The sequence below is a fragment of the Schistocerca nitens genome, chromosome 4 (assembly GCF_023898315.1).
Source record: "Schistocerca nitens isolate TAMUIC-IGC-003100 chromosome 4, iqSchNite1.1, whole genome shotgun sequence".
NCBI classification, from domain to species: Eukaryota; Metazoa; Arthropoda; class Insecta; order Orthoptera; family Acrididae; genus Schistocerca; species Schistocerca nitens.
Window position 1 is genome coordinate 429,106,929 of NC_064617.1, and position 26,008 is coordinate 429,132,936.

Sequence of the window (26,008 nt, forward strand, 5' to 3'; positions counted from 1 at the left end):
CATACCTCTCCCTCCTGAAAGCCTCTCAGCCTCAGTCTCCACTGTCCCACACCCACCTCCACTTCTATACTGGTGCCACCACTTCACTCATTCTACTCTTATACTCTGTTCTCCAAAATCATCCTCCTACTCTGTTCTATTGCCCCCACCCTGCTCAATCCCTCTCTATCTCATTCACTTGGTGCCTCTCCTTTCCCAGGCAACAGCCACCTTTTGTAAAGGTATTGCCGTAATGGCTATTTCGCAGAGCAGTGACTTTCCTATTTCAAAAGTTGTGTTATCATTTTAATACTTGTATTTTGTATGCAATAAGCTAATAAATATGTTTGTTCAAATGATTCAATATCCTACAGAAAATATCTGCAATTATTACATTAAGTAAATTGTTTGCAATGAGATCTTGTGAACAGAGTTGTGAGCGAGATTTTCCAAGCAGATCATCTCAGCGTAGCACTTGCAACCTACTTCCTCAGTTATTTGCTGGATGTAACCCAGTCTCTATCTTCCTCTACAGTTTTTACTCTATACAGCTCCCTCTAGTACCATGGAAGTTATTCCCCGATGTCTTAAAAGATGTCATATCATTCTGTCCCTTCTTCTTGTCAGCATTTCCCACATATTCCTTTCCTCTCTGATTCTGCACAGAACCTCCTCATTCCTTGCCGTATCAGTCCACCTAATTTTCAACATTCACCTGTAGCACCACATCTCAAATGCTTCAATTCTCTTCTGTTCCAGTTTTCCTACAGTCTATTGTTCACTATCATATAATGCTGTGCAACAAATGCACATTTTCAGAAATTTCTTCCTCAAATTAATGCCTATGTTTGATACTAACAAATTTATCTCAGCCAGCAACGCCCCTTCTGCCAGTGCTAGTCTGATTTTTATGTCCTCCTTGCTCCATCTGTCATTGGTTATTTTGCTGCATAGGTTGTAGAATTCCTAACTTCATCTACTTTGTGACTATCAATCCTGATGTTAAGTTTCTTGCTTTTCTCATTTCTGTTACTTCTCATTACTTTCATCTTTCTTCAATTTACTCCCAATCCATATTGTGTGCTCATTAGATTCTTCATTCCATTCAGCAGGTCATGTAATTCTTCTTCCCTTTTACTCAAGATAGCAATGTTATCAGCGAATCATATCATTGATATCATTTCACCTCAAATTTTAATTCCACTCCTCAACCTTCATTTATTTCCATCATTGCTTCTTCAGTGTATAGATTGGAGGGTAGGGGCTAAAGACTACATCCCTGTTTTACACACATTTTAATCTGAACACTTCATTCTTGGTCTTCTACTCTTATTATTCCTCTTGGGTCTTGTACATGTATATCAGCCATCTTTCCCTATAGCTTAACCCTACTTTCTTCAGAATTTCGAACATCATGCATCATTTGACATTGTCAAATGTTTTTCCAGGTCAGCAAAACCTAAGAACAATCTTGATTTTTCTTTAGTCTTGCTTCCACTATCAACCACAATGTCAGAATTGTCTCTCTGGTCCCTTCACCTTTCCTAAAGCCAAATTGATTGTCATCTAACACATCAATCAGTGAGGGTTACTTAATGAGACACATACACATGGGACTGTGTACAGTGCAATGATTCAAACAGTTTTCTTTGTAATGTTCAATGACATGGAGCTCGTGATCATCACATATATTTACTTCTGGGCACTGGTGGTGTAACACAATATATGCTGCAAGAAGAGAGGATTCATGTGCTAATTTTTCTAAAGCAGTCAGGTAGGCTTGGTGTACTGCCTTGGAAACCCAGTGACCATAATGTAATTTTTTTATTATATATTAAAAAACTTATAAATATTCAGCATGTAGCCATAACTACAAATTAATTTGTTGTTGGAATGCAATATGACTCATTCCATATCATTACAATGTTTCGTGCAAATGACCCATGGACCATGAAACTAATTAACTAATAAAGTCAGCTCATACAAAGGGTGTTATAGTGGGCTGCAACATATTACCAGTTCATCATCAGATCCTATGCTTACAAAGAAGAGAAAAGGAAGACAGTAAAACATCAGAAACTGAAATCATAAATAAAATTAACATGTATATACAACTACATGTACTTGAATATATTACAAAGTAATTCTTTGAACAGTCCCGGAGAGATGCTTATAATATAAACATAATTGTGCTGTGATTGTTGGATCTGAAGACTACAGTAAACTATCTAGCAGCATAAAATTGGCAACACTTAAATTGCAAATGTAAGATTAGAAATATTCACAGTATAAAATTTATCACAAGACAAAGCAGTCTGCAGACCTAATCAAATAAAAAGTACTTAACCATCAGTATTGATAAGGTAAATATGCACTAGATATGGGACAGATGACAGATGTGATCCACAGGTAGCAAGTGGTTGAAAATGTACAAGAAGAAGATCAAAACCACTGTTCTATCAGACTACTATTAGACAAGCTGGCAGAAGAAGTTACCTCAGTGTACAAAAAAGTGAAAAAACATGATGAAGAGGCTTCTTAACGGACCAGAAAAGTCTTTGAAAAGGGCTTTCTTAGGAAACACTTTGTTCATTTAACAACTATTTGAAGTATTTTTTAACGTAATAAAAATTTAAATCCCTTAGCATATACAAATACCATCCTTTAGGAAAATAATGACACTTATGAGAATGTTGATCTCTTTTTGAGATTAAACTTTAAACCACTTTCTTTAAATGTCTTAGATTACAATATTTTTAAACCTGTTGTGTATCATCTGAGATGTATCTAGTAAGGTTGAGTTTGGATCATTGATTATTGGGTTGTGTCTCCATCAAACATGACAGTTTTTGAACCACCCTTTAAAATCATTGGTAAATCATTTATTTAGGTTAAGAACAAGAGCAGGCTCTGTACTGGTCCCTTGTTGGATTTACATTTTGTCAATGTGACTCTCTACTTACTGTTGCTTACAACTAGAATTTTGTGACCCACCTAGTCAAAGGCTTTTGCAAGGTACAAAATACACCATAATGCTAACTTATTTTATTTAGTTATAGTAAGATTTCAGTTCTGAGGTTCTGTATTGCTTTCTCTGTGGAGAATCCTTCAAAAAAACTAAACTGAAACCAGTTAAGAAACTCTGCCAGATGAATGAGGCTTTCTCTGTGGAGAATCCTTCAAAAAAACTAAACTGAAACCAGTTAAGAAACTCTGCCAGATGAATGAGTCTGTGTTCTATAGTAGATTACTACCTCAAAACTTTTGAAAAATTATGGAAGGAGTCAAGTGGGCCTGAAGTTAGAGGCAGTTTAATTATCTGCAATTTTGTCATCTTTAAATCTGTCAGGAAATATACCCCGAATCATTGACTGATTACAATGGTAGCTTAAGAGTTGTGGCAGCTGAGCCACAAAAATGTATGAATGGGCCAGAGCCATTCATGGACAGCCTAAGTTAGCTGTGTCAGATATCCATTGACATGTAAACCTATTAATAACCAAAATTCTGGTAGTGTTTGGCTTGCATGGATGCAGGTCAGCAAAAAAAGCAATGGCAGTGCAAAATGAACCACCATTCAGTACAGACACATTTTTCGAGAGTCTGTAACTTCAATCCATGGACTACATGAGTTGAGCTTAATGCAAGCTCCCCACAAACGCATACAGAAGTTTGTTTGATACTATCCATCCGTTTCCGCCTTCGCTTCATTGCATCTTCGAAATACACGCCACCCCGAGAAAGATGTTCAAATCATTCTGGACATGCATCCACCTGTTCTCCTGCGGTCACATGATTGGATGATGAGCTCATCACTGAGGAGTGTATGCCCTCTGGGATCAATATTGAAGTGGAATTGTTATAAAAACACAATTATTGCAATTGCCAGTTAGTGGACATTGTGATCTGATTTCATTTTTTATCACTTGTTAATTTACTCATCTGGCAGAATAAATACATTTTTGGCAAGTGTACTGATCAGTTCCCATTACCACACCATCACCATAGCCTACATCCTGAACAAAGTGCCTGGGTACAAAAGTAAAGTTAGCTCACTGCACAACTTTCATGTAACCAGTGATACCCACACATTTCTACTTCACTGCTGACCTCAACATGATCACTATGCAAAATATGTGGTGACAAACATTCATTTACGTGAATGACACAGAACATGGACTGATCTATCACTTATGTCCTCATGTACAAAGAGTGAGTATGTGAAAAAACTGTCATGTACTAGGAGCTGAAGCAAAATGACAACTTTGGAAGAACTGCAAAAGACAGTAGACAGTAAACCAAACACAGTAGACAGTTAGATCAAGACTATGCAGCTGAAGTGTGGGACATCATCACCATCCCATCAATGCAGTCTTTTTGTAAGTGACTTAAAGAAAAGTTAATCTGATGAATTTCATCATCACAGGAACAACAGGTACATCAGTTGCCGTGCCAAGAGGACTGCAGTGACAAGAGGCCATCTCAGTTCCTGCGCCATTTGTGGAGCCTTGCACAGTTTGACATGTTCCTGGACTCGCTGCTGCTTGCCATCTGGATGTGTAGTCTTCCAGCACAAGTGCAAGCGGTCATTGCCACACAAACAGAAAAGCAGCTGTATGCAGTCAAGGACTTGCTGATAGGGTGCAAGATGTGCTGGCAGTGGAGCCCAATACTCCTGCTGCAGCAGCTTACAATGTTGTGACCATGTCAACAAACTTGACCTCACAGCAACATGCATCTCTGGCAGCCACCAGCATGGACTCCTACCTGCCCCACCTAGTTCAGGACTGGTGGCCGCACAGGTGGCAGCACTCAGCATGCAGGTCAACCAGTTGGCGCACTCATGGGGAGAGGGCAGCAGGTGCCATTGAGGCAGCGGATCCTGATACTACCAATCCAGCTCACACAACCCAACACCATTGTACCAGATGTTCTGGCAGTAGGCTTACAGTTTTAGAGCAGCAGTCAAACAGGTTTTGTTGGTATCATTCCCACTTCGGCAATGTAGCAACAAAGTGTCAGCCTTCCTGACCACACCCAAATGCAACCAGGTCTTGGTGCACCCAGCTGCAGAGCAATATCCAGGCGTCTCTTCATAACAGAACAGGCTGGCTGTGTGCAGCACCTTGTTGGCATGGGTTTCGATCTGTCTATTTCTTCCCAATCCATGCTTGGTGATCGCTGGAAGGCTGAGGCACTCTTATAGTGGCAAACAATCCAACAATAAAAATGTACAGCACTCATCACATAAATTTGGACCTTGGACTGTGCCACACATTCATGTGGACATTTACTGTGGCTGATGTCAATGAACCAATCCTGGGTGTGGATATCCTCAGACACTGCAACTTATTAGCTGACATCATGAATGCCCTGCTGATCTGTTCAACAGCAAATCTGAAAATAGTGGGACAGTGTCAGCCGGCTGCCTTCTTCAGTGTTGAACCAGTGAAGTCACCTAGACTGCACGCAGACATATTGGACAAATTTCCCAAGCTCACTTGCCCATCTGGTGCACCAAATGTAGCAAAGGCTGAGTTCAAGGCCATGTTGCATCATGGTTTTCTTTGACTATCATGCAGCCCATGGTCCTCTGCCTTGCACTTAGTGGCAAAGGAAGATGATTCGTGGCACTCATGCAGAGACTATCATGCTTTAAATACACAAATGCTGCTGGACTGATACCACACATGCAAGATTCTGGCAACACATTGATGGGCTCAGTTACGTTTAGCAAAATTGAATGTGTGAAGGCGTTCATGCAGATCCCTGTGACACCTGAAGACATTCAGAAAACAGCAATTACAAAGTCGTATGGGCATTTCAAAAGCTTATAAATGGCATTTGGCCTTTGGAATGCTGCTCAGATCTGGCAGCATTTCTCAGATGGTATCCTATGTCCTATGAGGCTTACCATGGTGGTCCATATACCTAGATGACATCCTCATCTATTCAGAGTCACCCGAATAATACCGCCAGCATCTAACGATCATGTGAAACCAGTCATGTGATTCACAAGCTAAGCTGCAACCACCGTGCTGCATTCTATGTAGGCATGACAACCAATAAGCTGTCTGTCTGCATGAATGGCCAATGACAAACTGTGGGCAAAAAACAGGTGGACCACCCTGTTGCTGAACACGCTGCCAAACATGATACCCCTCATCTCAATGACTGCTTCACAGCCTGCACCATATGGATCCTTCCCACCAACACCAGCTTTTCTGAATTGCACAGGTGGTAAATTTCCCTGCAATACATCCTACATTCCCATAACCCTCCTAGCCTCAACCTTCGTTAGTCACTGTCCTTACCCATCCAGCCCCCTCCCTGTTCCCATTCCAGCACTACACTGATACGTAACAAATAAGGCAGTAGAACAAGTTATGTGCCAAACGCAAACACTAGAACAAAGCAGACCAAAGAAGCAAAAGCCACAAAGATAGGGCGCTCTGTGCCAGAATGCAACAGAGCCCCCACCCGGTAGTGTGGAGCACAGCGGAGGGAAGCTTCATTACATGAATTCGTAATCTTGGTGCCAGCGCAGTGGCTTTGGCGGTGGCTGGGGTGGAAAGTGGGGGCATCAGTGTCAGCGGTGCAGGAGTCCCTTGGTTCCAGTGGCTGCACGGGCAGAGAAACGTCAACTGAAGACAGGTTGGCAGCATTGGGGGGCAGATTGGTGAGTGACCATGCCGGTTTCAATCATTTAACAGACACTGCCTGCAGCCATCCATGTAGGTGGTTGATGACCGTGTTCATACCGCAACATTGCATGCAGTGAGGTCCTGAATAAGGTGGCTGTAGGGCTGCGCACACAGTGTCGTCCCACAGCATCACAAAGTCACACGAAGCAAGGTCCTTGTGGACGAACACAGGTGGGATGGTGTGGGGGCAGGGAAGGCGGGTGCAGAGGTGTGTGATGTGGGTACAAACCTGCTCGCCCAGGGTGGGAAGATCCTCGGTTGCAGCTGACGGTGAATCCTCAAGGAACTCAGCAGGAAGAAGGAGGGGCTCGCCATGTTGAATCACAGTGAGGGAGCATTCAAATCTTCTTTATGGGCTGAGTGAATACCCAGCAGAATCCACAGGAGGGCCTCTGACCATAGGCCACCTTGGCACATTAGTACAGCCTTGAGTGTGCAGTGCCACTGCTTATCCAAGCGATTTGCCTTCGGGTGGTAAGCCATCTACATGTACATCTACATCCATACTCCACAATCCACCTGATGGTGTGTGGCAGAGGGTACCTTGAGTACCTCTATCAGTTCTCCCTTCTATTCCAGTCTCGTATTGTTCATGGAAAGGATTGTCGGTATGCTTCTGTGTGGGCTCTAGTCTCTCTGATTTTATCCTCATGGTCTCTTTGCAAGATATACGTAGGAGGGAGCAATATACTGCTTGACCCTTCTGTGAAGGTATGTTCTCGAAACTTTAACAAAAGCCCGTGCCAAGCTACTGAGTGTCTCTCCGGCAGAGTCTTCCACTGGAGGCCATGGTGTGCAACTTGACTACGCCACTGAGTTTGCAGAGTCATGCAAAGAGGGTGGACTCAAAATGGCATCCCTGGTCGGTTATGAGAGACAAAGGACAGCCAAAGTGAGCAACCCACACCGAGGCATAAGAATGGGCAACAGTCTCGGTAGTGATGTCAATCTACATCTACATCTACACCTACATTTATACTCCGCAAGCCACCCAATGGTGTGTGGCTGAGGGCACTTTACATGCCACTGTCATTACCTCCCTTTCCTGTTCCAGTCGCGTATGGTTCGCGGGAAGAACGACTGTCTGAAAGCCTCCGTGCGCACTCTAATCTCTCTAATTTTACATTTGTGATCTCCTCGGGAGGTATAAGTAGGGGGAAGCAATATATTCGATACCTCATCCAGAAACGCACCCTCTCGAAACTTGGCGAGCAAGCTACACCGCGATGCAGAGCGCCTCTCTTGCAGAGTCTGCCACTTGAGTTTATTAAACATCTCCGTAAAGCTATCACGCTTACCAAATAACCCTGTGACGAAATGCGCCGCTCTTCTTTGGATCTTCTCTAGATCCTCCGTCAACCCGATCTGGTACGGATCCCACACTGATGAGCAATACTCAAGTATAGGTCGAACGAGTGTTTTGTAAGCCACCTCCTTTGTTGATGGACTACATTTTCTAAGCACTCTCCCAATGAATCTCAACCTAGTACCCGCCTTACCAACAATTAATTTTATATGATCATTCCACTTCAAATCGTTCCGCATGCATACTCCCAGATATTTTACAGAAGTAACTGCTACCAGTGTTTGTTCCGCTATCATATAATCATACAATAAAGGATCCTTCTTTCTATGTATTCGCAATACATTACATTTGTCTATGTTAAGGATCAGTTGCCACTCCCTGCACCAAGTGCCTATCCGCTGCAGATCTTCCTGCATTTCGCTACAATTTTCTAGTGCTGCAACTTCTCTGTATACTACAGCATCATCTGCGAAAAGCCGCATGGAACTTCTGACACTATCTACTAGGTCATTTATATATATTGTGAAAAGCAATGGTCCCATAACACTCTCCTGTGGCACGCCAGAGGTTACTTTAACGTCTGTAGACGTCTCTCCATTGATAACAACATGCTGTGTTCTTTTTGCTAAAAACTCTTCAATCCAGCCACACAGCTGGTCTGATATTCCGTAGGCTCTTACTTTGTTTATCAGGTGACAGTGCGGAACTGTATCGAACGCCTTCCGGAAGTCAAGAAAAATAGCATCTACCTGGGAGCCTGTATCTAATATTTTCTGGATCTCATGAACAAATAAAGCGAGTTGAGTCTCACACGATCGCTGTTTCCGGAATCCATGTTGATTCCTACAGAGTAGATTCTGGGTTTCCAAAAACGACATGATACTCGAGCAAAAAACATGTTCTAAAATTCTACAACAGATTGACGTCAGAGATATAGGTCTATAGTTTTGCGCATCTGCTGGACGACCCTTCTTGAAGACTGGGACTACCTGTGCTCTTTTCCAATCATTTGGAACCTTCCGTTCCTCTAGAGACTTGCGGTACATGGCTGTTAGAAGGGGGGCAAATTCTTTCACGTACTCTGTGTAGAATTGAATTGGTATCCCGTCAGGTCCAGTGGACTTTCCTCTGTTGAGTGATTCCAGTTGCTATTCTATTCCTTGGACACTTATTTCGATGTTAGCCATTTTTTCGTTTGTGCGAGGATTTAGAGAAGGAACTGCAGTGCGGTCTTCCTCTGTGAAACAGCTTTGGAAAAAGGTGTTTAGTATTTCAGCTTTACGCGTGTCATCCTCTGTTTCAATGCCATCATCATCCTGGAGTGTCTGGATATGCTGTTTCGAGCCACTTACTGATTTAACGTAAGACCAGAACTTCCTAGGATTTTCTGTCAAGTCTGTACATAGAATTTTACTTTCAAATTCACTGAACGCTTCATGCATAGCCCTCCTTATGCTAACTTTGACATCGTTTAGCTTCTGTTTGTCTGAGAGGTTTTGGCTGCGTTTTAACTTGGAGTGAAGCTCTCTTTGCTTTTGCAGTAGTTTCCTAACTTTGTTATTGTACCACGGTGGGTTTTTCCCGTCCCTCACAGTTTTACTCGGCACGTACCTGCCTAAAACGCATTTTACGATTGCCTTGAACTTTTTCCATAAACACTCAACATTGTCAGTTTCATTTTGATCTGTTAGGTAGTCTGAAATCTGCCTTCTATTACTCTTGCTAAACAGATAAACCTTCCTCCCTTTTTTTATATTCCTATTAACTTCCATATTCAGGGATGCTGCAACGGCCTTATGATCACTGATTCCCTGTTCTGCACATAAAGAGTCGAAAAGTTCGGGTGTGTTTGTTATCAGTAGGTCCAAGATGTTATCTCCACGAGTCGGTTCTCTGTTTAATTGCTCGAGGTAATTTTTGGATAGTGCGCTCAGTATAATGTCACTCGATGCTCTGTCCCTACCACCCGTCCTAAACATCTGAGTGTCCCAGTCTATATCTGGTAAATTGAAATCTCCACCTAAGACTATAACATGCTGAGAAAATTTATGTGAAATGTATTCTAAATTTTCTCTCAGTTGTTCTGCCACTAAAGCTGCTGAGTCGGGAGGTCGGTAAAAGGAGCCAATTATTAACCTAGCTCGGTTGTTGAGTGTAACCTCCACCCATAATAATTCACAGGAACTATCTACTTCTACTTCACTACAGGATAAACTACTACTAACAGCGACGAACACTCCACCACCGGTTGCGTGCAATCTATCCATTCTAAACACCGTCTGTATCTTTGCAAAAATTTCGGCAGAATTTATCTCTGGCTTCAGCCAGCTTTCTGTACCTATAACGATTTCAGCTTTGGTGCTTTCTATCAGCGCTTGAAGTTCCGGTACTTTACCAATGCAGCTTCGACAGTTGACAATTACAATACCGATTGCTGCTTGGTACCCGCATGTCCTGACTTTGCCCCGCACCCGTTGAGGCTGTTGCCCTTTCTGTACTTGCCCAAGGCCATCTAACATAAAAAACCACCCAGCCCACGCCACACAACCCCTGCTACCCGTGTAGCCGCTTGTTGCGTGTAGTGGACTCCTGACCTATCCAGCGGAACCCAAAACCCCACCACCCTATGGCGCATGTCGAGGAATCTGCAGCCCACACGGTCGCAGAACCGTCTCAGCCTCTGATTCAGACCTTACTCTCGGCTCTGTACCAAAGGTCCGCAGTCAGTCCTGTCGACAATGCTGCAGATGGTGAGCTCTGCTTTCATCCCGCTAACAAGACTGGCAGTCTTCACCAAATCAGATAGCCGTCGAAAGCCAGAGAGGATTTCCTCCGATCCATAGCGACACACATCATTGGTGCCAAAATGAGCGACCACCTGCAGATGGGTGCACCCTGTACCCTTCATGGCATCCGGAAGGACCCTTTCCACATCTGGAATGACTCCCCCCGGTATGCACACGGAGTGCACATTGGTTTTCTTCCCCTCTCTTGCTGCCATTTCCCTAAGGGGCCCCATTACGCGCCTGACGTTGGAGCTCCCAACTACCAGTAAGCCCACCCTCTGCGACCGCCCGGATCTTGCAGACTGAGGGGCAACCTCTGGAACAGGACAAGCAGCCATGTCAGGCCGAAGATCAGTATCAGCCTGAAAACGGTTCGTCAGACAAACTGGAGAGGCCTTCCGTTCAGCCCTCTGGAATGTCTTTCGCCCCCTGCCACACCTTGAGACGACCTCCCACTCTACCACAGGTGAGCGATCAGCCTCAATGCGGGCAGTATCCCGGACAACCACAGTCGTAGTCCAGTCGGGGGATGTGTGGGACGAGCTGGCCGTCCCCGACAAACCCCCATCCGGACCCCCACAGTGATGCCCACTGGCAACAGCCTCAAGCTGTGTGACCGAAGCCAACACTGCCTGAAGCTGGGAGCGAAGGGGGACTACCTCGACCCATCAGATCACATGGTCAATGATCGATAAGATGTATCTGTAACCTTTGGAAGGGGGGAGGGGACCAACGACGCCAATATGGACATACCAAAAATTCCCCTTTGGATTGTCAAACTTGCCCAATGGAGATTGAGTGTGCCTGCCAACCTTGCTGCGCTGGCTCAGAATGATGCCTGGCTCCAAGTGTAACAGTCATGCTTCACACCGGCCTGACAAAGTGCTCTGTAACCAGCCACATCATGACTCGCGTTCCAGGGTGGGCTAAACCATATAAGGCTGTAAAGATCCTATGATGAAGGGTGGTAGGGACAAGGTGGTGGAGTCTGCCCATAGAGATGTCACAAAGGACAGGGATTGTCGACCCAGGTAGCATATGGGGCTGGATAGAGAGCGATGATTCATTGTCTGATATTATTCGCTGTATGTCATCATTGTTGGCTTGTAGTCGGGCGAGCTCCTCCAGATTCAGCAATGCAGTTAGCATGCAGATGCAGAAAAGGTAGGCTGCCAGAATGTTCTCCATGCCGCGGATATAGCACACATCGGAAGAGTGCTGATAGATGTAGTCCGTATGATGGAAATCTCTCAGTGGAAGGTCCGTAGCCAGATTATGAATAGCATCCACAAGTGGCTTGTGATCTGTATAGATTCTGATAGGTCACCCCTTGAAGCCACTACAGAAGTGTTTAATCACCTTGCACACAGCGAGGAGCTCATGGTCAAAAGCTGACCACTTGCACTGGCTCTTAGTCAGATTCTGGGAAAAGAAGTGGAGGGGTGGGTGGAGTCAGCAGAGTGCTATTGCAAAACAGCACCCACAGTTTAGTCACTGGCATCAGCTGTGATCGAGACATGGGCCTCAGGGTCAGGGTGGGCAAGTGTGATGGCTTTGGTGAGGGTAGTTTTAAGGTTACCAAAAGCAAAGCAGGGGTTTGGTCCACTCCACATTTCGTTTCCCAGTGGTGTTTTTGTCGGAGAGAGCATCAGTGAAGGCCGTTTGGACAGAAGCAGCTTGAGGAATATGGCGGTGGCAAAAGTTTGCCATACCCAGAAAATGATGCAGCTGAGCATAATCCTCAGGGAGAGGAAGATCAAGTATGGCTTTGACATGAGAACTCATCAGTCGGAGGCCTTTGGAAGAGACAGTATGGCCTAGGAAGGTAACTGATGTGGAACACAGTTGAGATTTATCATGGTTGATCACCATGCCATTGTCAGTGAGGGCCAAATGGAATGCATCAAGGTGTACTTGATGCTCCTCAGCAGAGGAGGAAAAGATCAGTACATGCACCAAGTAAACATAAGCAAATGGCAGAGGGAGAAAAATGGAATCAATGAACCGGCACCATGTCTGTGCAGCATTTTTCAATCCATAAGGCATGTAACAGTATCCAAATAGGCCAAAGGGTGTGATGATACCATCTTTGGAATATCCGGTGGATGCTTAGGGATCTGATGATATGCCTTGGAACAATCTAAAATGAATAAAAAGTTAGAACCATGGAGTAATTGCATGAAATCCTGGCTTTGTGGGATGGGGTATTTATTGATAATGGTGAGAGCACTAAGAGACCTGTAGTCCCCACACATGCATATGGTGTCATCCATTTTGGGAACAATATGAATAGGTGAAGACCAGTTGCTATCAGAGGAGCAGAGGATGTCCGAAGCCAACAGATCCTGAACGATCTCTTTGGCACGCAGGAGTTTGGAAGCGTTGAGGCGCCTGACCTTATAACGAACAGGTGGGCCATCAGTGGTGCAAATCCTATGACAAGTGGCATTACTGATGGCTAATACTGACCTGGGTGAACTGGGGTGGCGTAGGCTGAAGTCGGCAATGGAAAACATGATGCAGGAGCAGAGCATGCAGATTCATCTTGTAGATTCATCTATGGAAATGAAAAAACAACAGCAGGTGGTGGAATGCTCAACACAGGAGCAGATCTGTGAGAAAACACGTAGAGGTGTGTGATGGACCACCTTGTTGTGGGTCTGCAGATAGGCGATGTATGGTACGCCATATCTTTGGCCATTCAGCAATGTAGAGGTGAAACAGTTGAATAAGGCATTGTTCTGGGTGTGGAGTTCATCGATTTGTGAGTGCATGTCTGAAAGGTCAGAGAGTCATGTACTAATGCGCTCAACAAGGGACGCACATGTGGAGAGCATAGCTAAGTTGGCAGTGGAAGTTCGTAATGGTATAGAAAATCTAACCCGGTCATAAGTTCATCCACATCGGCAACGTGGAAAGTCCAAGGTAAGTATGAACCAGTGATAGGTGAAGCGACATCTTGATGGAGCCATGGACCACAATAAGAGAACAATTGGCGGCAATCAAGGTGAGGGTAGAAGATGATAGTGCATCGGCAATGTGCTTGGCCAGGATTACATTAACATCGGTGCCAGTGTTGATGAGAAAGCAGATGCCCTTTGACATGTCTGTGGCATAGAGGTGTCGCATTGCTGAAGCAAGTGGTGCAGCATCAGACGATAGATGCCATGAAGGAAAGTGGCGGGACGTGGCGCCTGAAAGTACTCAGTGCAAGGCGTGTGGCAGTTGCCGGCAGCATCCCCATAAGTAGCGTGGAACCAGTACAGTGGGAGGCTGGTAGCTGATCAGGTTGCTGCTCGGGCAAGGTCAGTGGCTGTTGGGAGCCCACAGACAGTACCTCCTGTAGACCACTAGGTGGCAGCTCCTGACTGGCAGCTGAGATGCCGAGGTGAGCACGCTGACCTCTGCCAGCAGGGCATGTATCCGGAAGTGCAGGAGTGACAACTTTGGGTGATGGAGATGTCGCTCATGACAAGTAGTGTCGGTGACAAATGATAGCATAAGCCTGATCTGCCATGTATAAATGAACCTCTAGTGGTTCAGCGACATGAGACAGTAGATGAAGTTGCAGATACAAAGGCATCTTGACTATCCACAATGTCCAAAGTGCAGTGTCAGGTAATCCTTGATCATCAGTTAATGCATGTAGGTGCTGCCAAAGCTGCAAAGCGATGTGGTCATTGTGGTGCTCTTCATGAATAATGTAGTGGATAGCCTCTGCTGCAGAGCAAGAAAGGCACTTGATAAGCAGTGCTTTTGCCATCGAGTATTTGTGTGAGGAAAGTGGTGAGAGAAGCAAGTTGCTGATAAGGTCTGTACGAGCATGGAGGTGGCTCACCAGGCAGACAAAATGGGCATTGTCCTCCAAAATGCCGTGGACATCCAGTAGGTGATCCACTAAGGCGAACCAAGTCTTTGGGTTATCTTTTTACTAAGCAGGTAGCTTAGGAAACTTGCCAGGTAGCACACGTTGAGGAAGCACCGGCAGATGGAGATCGGTGTGAGCAGATCAGGAAGCCTCCAACACTGGAAGTGCAGTAGTGGTGAATGGTGCGTTACCCGAGGTTTGCTTGGGGCCGGGGCAGTGGCTGCATGCAGCACATGGTGCGGAGGGAGCAGGTGTATAAGTCAGCACAGTGTGTCCAATCTGCAGGCCTGGCGAAGAACACGGTGCGGGTGTAATGGCAGCTGCCATTGCAAAAGTGGGCAGGAGGCAGTCGTGGTGAAGCCACGGTGGGGCTGACCGTGTAACCAAAATGGGTGGAATGGCCGGCGCCATTACAAAAGTGAGTGGAAGGCAGTCATGGTGCTACCACAGTGCTACAGTCATTAGGCAGTGTGCACAGTCCATGATGTTGCTGTTGTTGTGCTGCCACACTAGGCGGTGGCATGTTGTGCCAGGTGAGGTTAGGTGGCTGCCAGCGAGGCCAGGCATAAATTATTGATCACTTTTAACCAAATTCGAAGTAGGTACACTTGTTCACCCATGGTCACAAGCATAGTTAATGGGGTCCGCTACACTTGCACCAAAATACACTGTTAGATCCATTGTGGTGGAAACAATGCGGGCTGGCACACGAAGTTTGTAAATGATGAAAACAAGCACAAAATAACTTGGCCTGAGACAATGACCATGTTGGGGTCACCACTGTGATTATCACATAGGATTGGTTGGAGGTAACACACACGAAGTATCGAACATGCATTTATTAATCACTGATACAAAACAAACCCACGTCTAATACAATAGTACAAGTTTATATGCCAAAGAGCTCTGCAGATGATGAAGAAATTGAAGAAATGTATGATGAAATAAAAGAAATTATCCAGAAAGTGAAGGGAGACAAAAATTTAACAGTCGTGGGTGACTGGAATTTGATAGTAGGAAAAGGGAGAGAAGGAGACATAGTAGATGAATACGGATTGGGGGTAAGAAATAAAAGAGGAAGCCGCCTGGTAGAATTTTGCACAGAGCACAACTTAATCGTAGCTAACACTTGGGTCAAGAAGCATAAAAGAAAGTTGTATACATGGAAGAAGCCTGGAGATACTAACAGGTTTCAGATAGATTATACCTGTATAATGGTAAGACAGAGATTTAGGAACAACCAGGATTTAAATTGTAAGACTTTTCCAGGGGAAGATGTGGACTCTGGCCACAATCTATTGGTTATGAACTGTAGATTAAAACGAAGAAACTGCAGAAAGGTGGGAATTTAAAGAGATGGGACCTGGATGAACTGAAAGAACCAGAGGTTGTAGAGAGCTTCAGGGAGAGCATTAGGGAACAATTGACAGGAATGGGGGAAAGAAATACAGCAGAAGAAGAATGGGTAGCTTTGAGGGATGAAGTAGTGAAGGCAGCAGAGAATCAAGCAGGTAAAAAGACAAGAGCCAGTAGAAATCCTTGGGTAACAGAAGAAATACTGAATTTAACTGATGAAATGAGAAAATATAAAAATGCAGTAATTGAAGCAGGCAAAAAGGAATACAAACGTCTCAAAAATGAGATCAACAGGAAGTACAAAATGGCTAAGCAGGGATGACTACAGGATAAATGTAAGGATGTAGAGGTTTATCTCACTAGGGGTAAGATAGATACTGCCTACAGGAAAATTAAAGAGACTTTTGGAGAAAAGAGAACCACTTGTATGAATATCAAGAGCTCAGATGGAAACCCAGTTCTAAGCAAAGAAGGGAAAGCAGAAAGGTGGAAAGAGTATATAGAGGGTCTATATAAGGGCAATGCGCTTGAGGACAATATTATGGAAATGGAAGAGGATGTAGATGAAGATGAAACTGGAGATATGATACTGCGTGAAGAGTTTGACAGACCACTGAAAGACCTGAGTCGAAACAAGGCCCCGGGAGTAAACAACATTCCATAAGAACTACTGACAGCCTAGGGAGAGCCAGTCCTGACAAAACTCTACCATCTGGTGAGCAAGATGTATGAGACAGGCGAAATACCCTCAGACTTCAAGAAGAATATAATAATTCCAATCCCAAAGAAAGCAGGTGCAGACAGATGTGAAAATTACCGAACTATCAGTTTAATAAGTCACGACTGCAAAATACTAACGCTAATTCTTTACAGACAAATGTGAAAACTATTAGAAGCCACCTCAGGGAAGATCAGCTTGGATTCCGTAGAAATATTGGAACACGTGAGGCAATACTGACCCTACGACTTATTTTAGTAGCTAGATTAAGGAAAGGCAAACCTACATTTCTAGCATTTGTAGACTTAGAGAAAGCTTTTGATAATGTTGACTGGAATACTCTCTTTCAAATTCTGAACATGGCAGGGGTAACATACAGGGAGCAAAAGGCTATTTACAATTTGTACAGAAACCAGATGGCAGTTAAAAGAGTTGAGGGGCATGAAAGGGAAGCAGTGGTTGGGAAGGGAGTGAGACAGAGTTGTAGCCTCTCCCCAATGTTATTCAATCTGTATATTGAGAAAGCAGTAAAGGAAACAAAAGAAAAATTCGGACTAGGAATTAAAATCCATGGAGAAGAAATAAAAACTTAGAGGTTTGCCGGTGACATTGTAATTCTGTCAGAGACAGCAAAGGACTTGGAAGAGCAGTTGAACGGAATGGATAGTGTCTTGAAAGGAGGATATAAGATGACCGTCAACAAAAGCAAAACGAGGATAATGGAATGTAGTCGAATTAGGTCTGGTGATGCTGAGGGAATTAGATTAGGAAATGAGACACTTAAAGTAGTAAAGGAGTTTTGCTATTTGGGGAGCAAAATAACTGATGATGGTCGAAGTAGAGAAGATATAAAATATAGACATGCAATGGCAAGGAAAGTGTTTCTGAAGAAGAGAAATTTGTTAACATCAAGTATAGATTTAAGTGTCAGGAAGTTGTTTCTGAAAGTATTTGTATGGAGCGTAGCCATGTATGGAAGTGAAACATGGACGATAAATAGTTTGGAAAAAAAGATAATAGAAGCTTTTGACATGTTGTGCTACAGAAGAATGCTGAAGATTAGATGAGTAGATCACATAACTAATGAGGAGGTATTGAATAGGATTGGGGAGAAGAGAGAAGAGAAGTTTGTGGCACAACTTGACTAGAAGAAGGGATCGGTTGGTAGGATATGTTCTGAGGCATCAAGGGATCACCAATTTAGTAAATTTAGTATTGGAGGGCAGCATGGAGGGTAAAAATTGTGGAGGGAGACCAAGAGATGAATACACTAAGCAGATACAGAAGGATGTAGGTTGCAGTAGGTACTGGGCGATGAAGAAGCTTGCACAAGATAGAGTAGCATGGAGGGCTGAATCAAACCAGTCTCAGGACTGAAGACCACCACCACAACAACAACAACAACAACAAAACAAACATGGCAGTAGAAAAAGTTATGTGCCAAAAGTTAACACTAGAACAAAGCAGTCCAAAGAAGCAAAAGCCACAAAAATAGGGCACTCAGCACCAGAGATGCCACAAGTGAAATAAGTGGTACACCAATAGGCCATGTGTTAAAGCAACGACAGTGTCTTTTCGATTTATTTGAAAGACTGTGAACTGTGTGCTTAGGCTTTTACTGCTAGTTAACTATTGTAGCAATATGTGGATGTTTATCTGCCAACTATTAATGAGAATTATTGAAAATTTAAACAGTAGTGTACTGGCCATATATTGAATGTGTATATGAGGAGTTGTGAAAGTAAACTGCTGTGAATTGCAACTGTGCCTCTGTCGGCTACATCATTTACAGTAGACAGTAGTTGCACTTACACCCCTAATTTTTCAACCATTACGTCGACACCAAGGAGAACAAATGAAGGAAAAAAGTAGGCAAAATGCTATAAGCCCCAGTCTGGCACAAATTTTCATTTGTTCTGAAATATTCTACAGCTGATGTGGAAACATAATCACAATTTGCAAGTTGATTCTTAATTGAATGTGACTGTTGATCAACAACGCAGTGTCCCAGACACTGCACTGCAGTTATCTTCTGGAAACTCAATTTCATACACATTATTATTTATGTTTGTATCTTATTTAGTAATGTTCCACATTGTTTTTGTTTTATTTCTGGAGTTGTTTATGTTTTGAGCTTTCTGTGTACATTTCAGTTTTTTAATAACAAAAAGATTTTACAATAGAGATTGTAATAGATTTCATATCTGTCCAATGACCTTTCTTGTAAAGAAACAAAAGATTAAAAAATAATGCCACAGCAAATGAAAGAGGAAAGGGAAAATATAAGAATAATAAAGGTAGGCAGAGGGACAGGATAAGAATAATGAAGGTAACTGGGGCACATATCAAACTGTAATGGAAATAATTATTGACTATAATGGAATTAATTATATGGGCACCTCATTGTATATAATAAATTATGATGCTGTACAGGCTTTTTTTCTTGTCCTTTTTTTCTGCCACTTGTGTGATGGACTGAAGCCTTATACACATTAGGAACTCTCTGATACTGATCGGCATCAAGAAGTCATTAAGAGAAAAACATTATCATACAGTGAAACATTCAATAACTAGGCAACAAAAGCTAGAAGTACATGTGCTCCTGAATGAACACAACCAGATGTATTATGCATGGGCTAAATGAAGCATAACTTTGCAGTCTGATAGTAAGAGACTCTGATCTGGTTAATTATTTCTGCAGATCAAAATGTAAAGGTACGGGTGCTGTTATATACAAAAAGAAAATTGGTAGTCTGTAAGATAGATGACTGAGTACTGCAAATATCTACCTAAACTTGCTAATAAACATAGAAAAAGGCTTTGAAATGTCTGGCATAATGAATGAAGAACTAAGAATTTTCTGCATTTACAGGTATTCAAGTGGTAGTAGTACAACCCATTTACATCTATGAAAGTATATGCTTTTTGAAGTGTCACCCCCAGTTTTCTTCTTTAAACAGTGAGTTCCATGACGATACAACAAGACAGAGTAATGACTTTCACCGAGAAATACATAAGAAAGCCCCGTACAACAAGAGTGCAATATACCACCCGAAAATTCTCTATAGTGCTCTTCCCTTAAAAATTAAAAAGATTCAGAAGCTGAGCAGTTTTAAAAGTGAACTCAAAAGAATGTTAATTAGTAATAGCTTTTACAGTGTTAGTGAATACATGAATTCTTCAGAAAGATAGCATGCCTTCACCTATCTTATAAGTCACTCATATACAAACTTGTGTCGTGGGGTAGACTCTTTTATGTACACACAAAAGTTAATTAATTTGTCAATATAGAGTGTTATAATCATTGTTTCTTGTTGCTGTCCATTATACACAGAATATATGTAACTTATTTGTGTCCTATATTGTTACAAATTTATATCATGTAAGCTATAATTGTTTTGCCCAAATATTTAATTCAGATTGTTCACTGATACTTTTTTACATAATATGTTGTTATTCATATTTTTTATGTATGTAACATTTGACAAATCCCATATCACTGTACATGATAAAACGAGTGCTCAATAAATCAAATCAAATCACATCAAAAAGCTAACAAAATTATTACTAAAGTTTGGATTGGAAGTAGTAAATGCGGGCATAGAATCAAAATAGAAAGAACAATTTAAAGATGGATTATGCATTGCAAGACAAAAATAATAATAAATATAACCATGAGATTGACTGGTAAAAGCTGGACAATCATTGATGCCATTGTCACCAACACTGATAACAGAGGTGGTGGAGCTAAAATTTTGAAAACAGCAAGCTCTGATTAATCATGGGTTAATACATTACATCTACAAAAATAGAAGCTCTAAAATGAGAATAATGTAAGAAAAGAAAGCAGTTAGGATTATCAATCAATAAAACATGAATATTTTGAAAATTACATCAAGGAAGGAATTTTGGAGTAAAACTGTGCAAGACAAGTAACAAATGAAAAAAATGCATTTCTTAATACATAAATGCACCATTTTCATGTAATCTCCCCCAAAATGACCTGTTGGAAAAAGAAAGGTCATGACAGGAAATAGGTTACCAAATGAATAATGAAATGCTGGACTGGACTATGGGATCTCATACAAACAGAAAATTTGGGGACATATAAACAGTACCTGAAGGAATACAAGAAATTTATAAGAGATGCAAAGGCCAGATAAATAAATGGAGTCATAAGAAATTCAAAATATAAATGTGAAACAGCACTGAAAGATATAGCAAAAAGAGTGCAAATATCAGAAACATTACTAAGTCAATGAAAACAGAGAACACCATACTCACACACAGACTTAAGACTGCTAATGTACTCAACAACAGTTTCATAAATACTGTAGATTAATTCACTCAAAATTGAATACATTGAAAGAAATAATCAGGGGCCTAAGCGTCCTAGAACACATGGACAATAATCCCACTTAATGTTCCTCGAACTAGGGACACAAAAAGAAGCTCATAACAATCATTTAAAGTAAAAAATCCAAGATATCTTCAGGGTATGATGTAATATAAAATCAACTAATAAAGCATGTGATTTAGGATATTACTGAACCACTGTTGGATATAGGAAATACCTCATTTAGAGGAGAAGTATTTCCAGAAAATTAAAAATAAAGAAAGTAATGCACATGTGCAAGAAAAGTACAAATGTCATGCAAATAATTCAAAAGTAGTATCTGCTGTATCAAAAATATTACAGATGCTAATTCACAACAGACTGATTTAAACAGCAGAGAACTGCAGTATTTTGAGTATGCTTCTATCTCTAATCCAACAGAATCTGTTATAGATGCATTAGGCAAAAGAAATTTGGCATCACTATGTTTCTGGATCTGTTTAAAGCTTCTGACACAATCACCTATGCAGCTCTAATGGAAAAAAACTTTAAAGGAGTGGCCTAAGTAGACATGCTGTGGAATGGATAAAATCATATGGTACGTTGGCAACAAAAGGCAATATGTGACTACAGTAACTGGAGGCAGATCTGAAATTAAAATCATTAAATGTGGTGTATCTCAGGGATATGTATTTATTCAACTTCTTTATAAATAATATCAAAGTCGATGAGAAGGAGCAAAAAATGCTCTATGCTGATAATGGGACATTATTAAATATAGAAAAAAAGTCTGGAAACTCTTAAAAGAAGTGAAATTATTTCAACAAATAACAGTATGCAGTGCTTCATGCAAAGGAACTTAATTATAAGTCAAAAATGACGATCATCATGGTGATCACTAACAAAGAAAAGAAAGAACACATAGGTATATTTAAAAAAGAAAAAAAGACTGGAAGGAGTTGAATCAGTAAATTTTTTGGGAATTGTGTTTGAAAATAGGCTGCAAAGGAGACAACATATAGACAATGTTAAACACTGTGTTATTTATCATGAAACAGTTTGTACATTATGCCAACAAACATATTAAGTGTCTAGTGTGCTGGGTGCTTGAATCATACTGGCAGTATGAAACTACAGATTAAGGAAACACCAACAGCAACAATAGAAAAATAATTTGTGAATCACTGGAAGGACTTTATAATCATTATGAATAAAAAACAGATTGATTCATGCAGTGCTCTCTTCCTAAACCCAAAAGGAATGATATTTCCATCTATGCTGACATACAGAACAATAGCTTCATTAGTAAAAGATAGGACATTACTAGTAAAAATTTTAATGTCTTTTAATGTCCATAAACAAGATATAAGAAGTAAAAATCAGTTGCAACCACACAGATAGGTGTTGAAGAAGGTCCTCAGTGATATAAGAAGTAAAAATCAGTTGCAACCACACAGATAGGTGTTGAAGAAGGTCCTCAGTACTCAGGTGTACAGTTACTGAAGTGGCTGCCAAAGAGCCTGTGAGGCAGTGTGAGAGAGGAGACAATCCAAAAAGTCCTTACAGATTATTTAGTGTGAAAATAATTTTACAATATTCCCAATTTTTGGCTTGAAATTGTCACATATAGACTAAATATTAAGCTGTTAGATTCAGTTGACTTGTTGTATAGTACAAACATACATTGCACATACTGTAGTCAAATAGGACAAAACAGACATCAGTTTATTACATTATTGCTCCAGCAGCTTATGATAAACTGTTGCTGGAAGTGAAACACGTTCTTAAACATAATCTATATACCACATTCACATGCCTCATCATGTGCAATTACATTTCCTGTATTGAGTGAATTTAGTTAATCTTCTGTTCCACAATCATTTATCTCAATATCTATCTATTTAAAATTCATGCATTGATTGTAAGGAGGATCTATGTTATGATCTATGGTGAAAATATTTTGAAAAATGTAATTCAATATTTCAGCCTTCTGTCTATCATTCATTTCATTGTCATCTAAATCATTGTGTGACTGTTGTAATGGAACTGATAAATAGACGTCATTTTATTTTATTATACACTAAAGTCGTGTTAAAAAAGCTTTTGCTTAAGATAATACTAAGTTAGGTGTTGCGATCAATAATCGATATTGAAATTGTATGTTCTTTGTAACTTATGACCGTGATCTTTGGTCTACAACGGGTCTTCGGCCACTTGTGTGTTGGCCGCGGTTGAGTGTAGTTGTGCATATAGTTCTTGCAATAAATGTGTTTGATACAAAGGAACCGTGGAATACTGCGTCATTTTTCGATAGTCCAGTAATAATTAAAAAACCCGCACCTTTTCTTGGACCCAAAGCAGCCAAGGAATCATCGTCTAGACAACAAGAAGCCACATGGACAACGCAGACACAGCAGCATCAACAAAGGAGACATCATGGCCAGCTCTACTAAATTACTTTACAGCCATTAGCCACACCGTAACGGTGTCCTTATGGGGTTAACTTTTCCTGAGGAGTAGAGCGGGTTCGTGACACTGTGTAGGTGGTTCTGATCTGTTGTTGTGTGCTTATGTAAAACCAAAATAATTAGGATTCTTTATTAGGTTTGTAGGATAAATTTTTTTATGGAATTTATTGAACTGCTTTTTGCATTGCCCTTATTATGTTCATTTTGCTCTCAACCAGTTTTTGTTTGTCAATAAGGTCTTTGCTTTATTTAAATCTGTGAAGAATCCCTTTTTGTTTTTGTAGCATGGTGGAGCTTTCCAGTGACACACCACATTGCTCAGCATGATACATGTCTGTGGGATCAACAACATTGCTGATCAGCTGGAGTGACTGTGCAGACTCTGACTGTTCAGTGCTTGTTGTGCCTTTGTCATGTCCAGATGATTTGTACAATTTTTTTGTCAATAAAATTTTTATTAATCTACATATGGTTTGTCTATTGTGTATCCTACACCCATCCTTATCTGAGTTCCTTTATGTCTAAGGTGTACTGCACAATCGTCCTGAAGTGTGTCCATTGATACTATATATCTTCATCCCTGGAGATGAATGTTAAATGTTTACTGCTCAGGTAATCTACAATCTGTTTCCTATCACATTTCTTAAGGAGGATATTTGCCTATCTTCCTTGACATTCCAGTTGTGGCTTGAGATTATTGATTTTATAACAGCATTATGACTACAGATTCCCTTTGGGTCTGTTAATCACCAGAATACGGTAAGACTTTACTCTCATGAGTTGGTTCCCTTGATAATTGCTCAAGGCCATTTTCAGAAAAATCTATTTAGAACACTCTCACATGAATGACTATTCTTGGAATCTGTTTTAATAATGTAAGGCTTCCTCTCTATAGCTAGCAAGCTGAAATCCCCCCACTTACCATAGCATAACCAGGTAATTTTATGTGCATGTAATATTTAAGCTTTCGAGACTAGAGTTAAAAATGTTAGTTACTAACATTAAAACCTGTAGAAAGGGGTTATTATGACTACAAGTGCATGTCAGCACTCATTTTATCAAGAAATTAATGAGGATATGGTAGAGAATACTGAATGGGGTTTTTAATTTCCAAATCTTTCAGTAACTTCTCAAAAAATTACTGCTGTAATAAACTGGACTTTTCTGTTTCTACTAAAGGGGAAATCGGAGTCATTTAGTTCAGCAAAAATGGTTTACCATTGGGAAAGCAATGAGCAGATTGAAGGAATATTTTGAGAAGTATTTTATAAGCTAGGAATAATTATTATTCTTACCATGTCTTTCAGAAGCTTGTGCTGCCCTTTCACTCCATATACCATTACAGGCAACAAGAACTGTATCTCCTGGTTCATACAAATTTAATAAAGCTGCCTCCATTCCCAGAGTACCTGACCCACACATTGCAAAAGTCATCTCATTTTTTGTCTGGAAGACATACTGCAAACCAGCCTTTACATCATCCAGCACCTAAATCAGAACATCAACAAATCTATTAAATTATATGCCATGCTCAGAAATGTACGTACTTCTATACTAAAAAAAATCTGCTCTTTGAGATGACGAAAAATTATTGTAGTATTGTGGGTACTGTTCATACTAAAATGACGATAAATTACAGTAAATATACAGTCTGCATTTTTGTTAAAATGCCTGTAAAGAAATGACCACCATAATAAAATAAAGTCATTGAGGGTAGAATCACATGCAAAAGTTGACAGAACCATTAACTTCAGAACAAGTTTTCATATACCAGACAAAAGAGAGAAAGTATCTGAAATAAATAAGTCTGTTCAGAAAATAAGTAGGATAGTCATGCAGGATAATATGGCAGGGAAGATACAACAGATCATAATAGAGCAGAGTCAACATTGAAAAGAGTGAAAAAGCACAATTTGAAGAGAAGAGAAACAAGAAATGAAGTAGAGCTTAGTCAACAAGTCAGGCATAAATTAGACCATATGAGAAATAGATGCAAAAATGATGGAAAACGAGCAGTATCAGAGAAAAATGAAAGAATAAGATACTGGTGAATATGCTTCCAAGGTAAGAAAAGGTAAAAGAGAGCACCAAATAAACAAATGAACAGTAGAAAGTAAAATTATGTGAGAAATGAAAGGAAGGGAAGAGAGTGAAAAGAATTTAGTTAGCAACAGTGGTGATAAATATAAGTTAAGACCATATTAGTGGTGGCAAAAAGTGCAAATGGCCCACCTATGAGGATCTGTCCATATACCAGTGCACTGAAGCAGACACCAAGATCATTTCTGTTATGGTGTAGAGCATGCCGAGCAAGGAGATATTGTATTTACTCATTAGTGACACTAAGCTCTGTGAAATGGCTATGCCATAGCTTCATATGGTCTTATAACTACTTACAGTCTCCCCTAGGGGGTTTTCACTCTTTAATGGCCATGAAAATTACATGTTAAATAAAGAAATAGTATTTTGCCAGTGTGCTGCTGTAGC

At 41.1% G+C, this 26,008-nt stretch overlaps 1 protein-coding gene across 1 annotated transcript in view; it reads right to left on the bottom strand.

Annotated features, from left to right (window-relative positions):
* Positions 1-26,008, bottom strand: part of LOC126252416 (alanine--glyoxylate aminotransferase-like) — a 101,535-nt gene that overhangs the window by 53,325 nt on the left and 22,202 nt on the right. Inside the window, exon 2 of the mRNA XM_049953306.1 lies at positions 24,817-25,009. Coding sequence (XP_049809263.1) covers positions 24,817-25,009 — 193 coding nt within the window. The remainder of the gene's footprint in view (positions 1-24,816; positions 25,010-26,008) is intronic.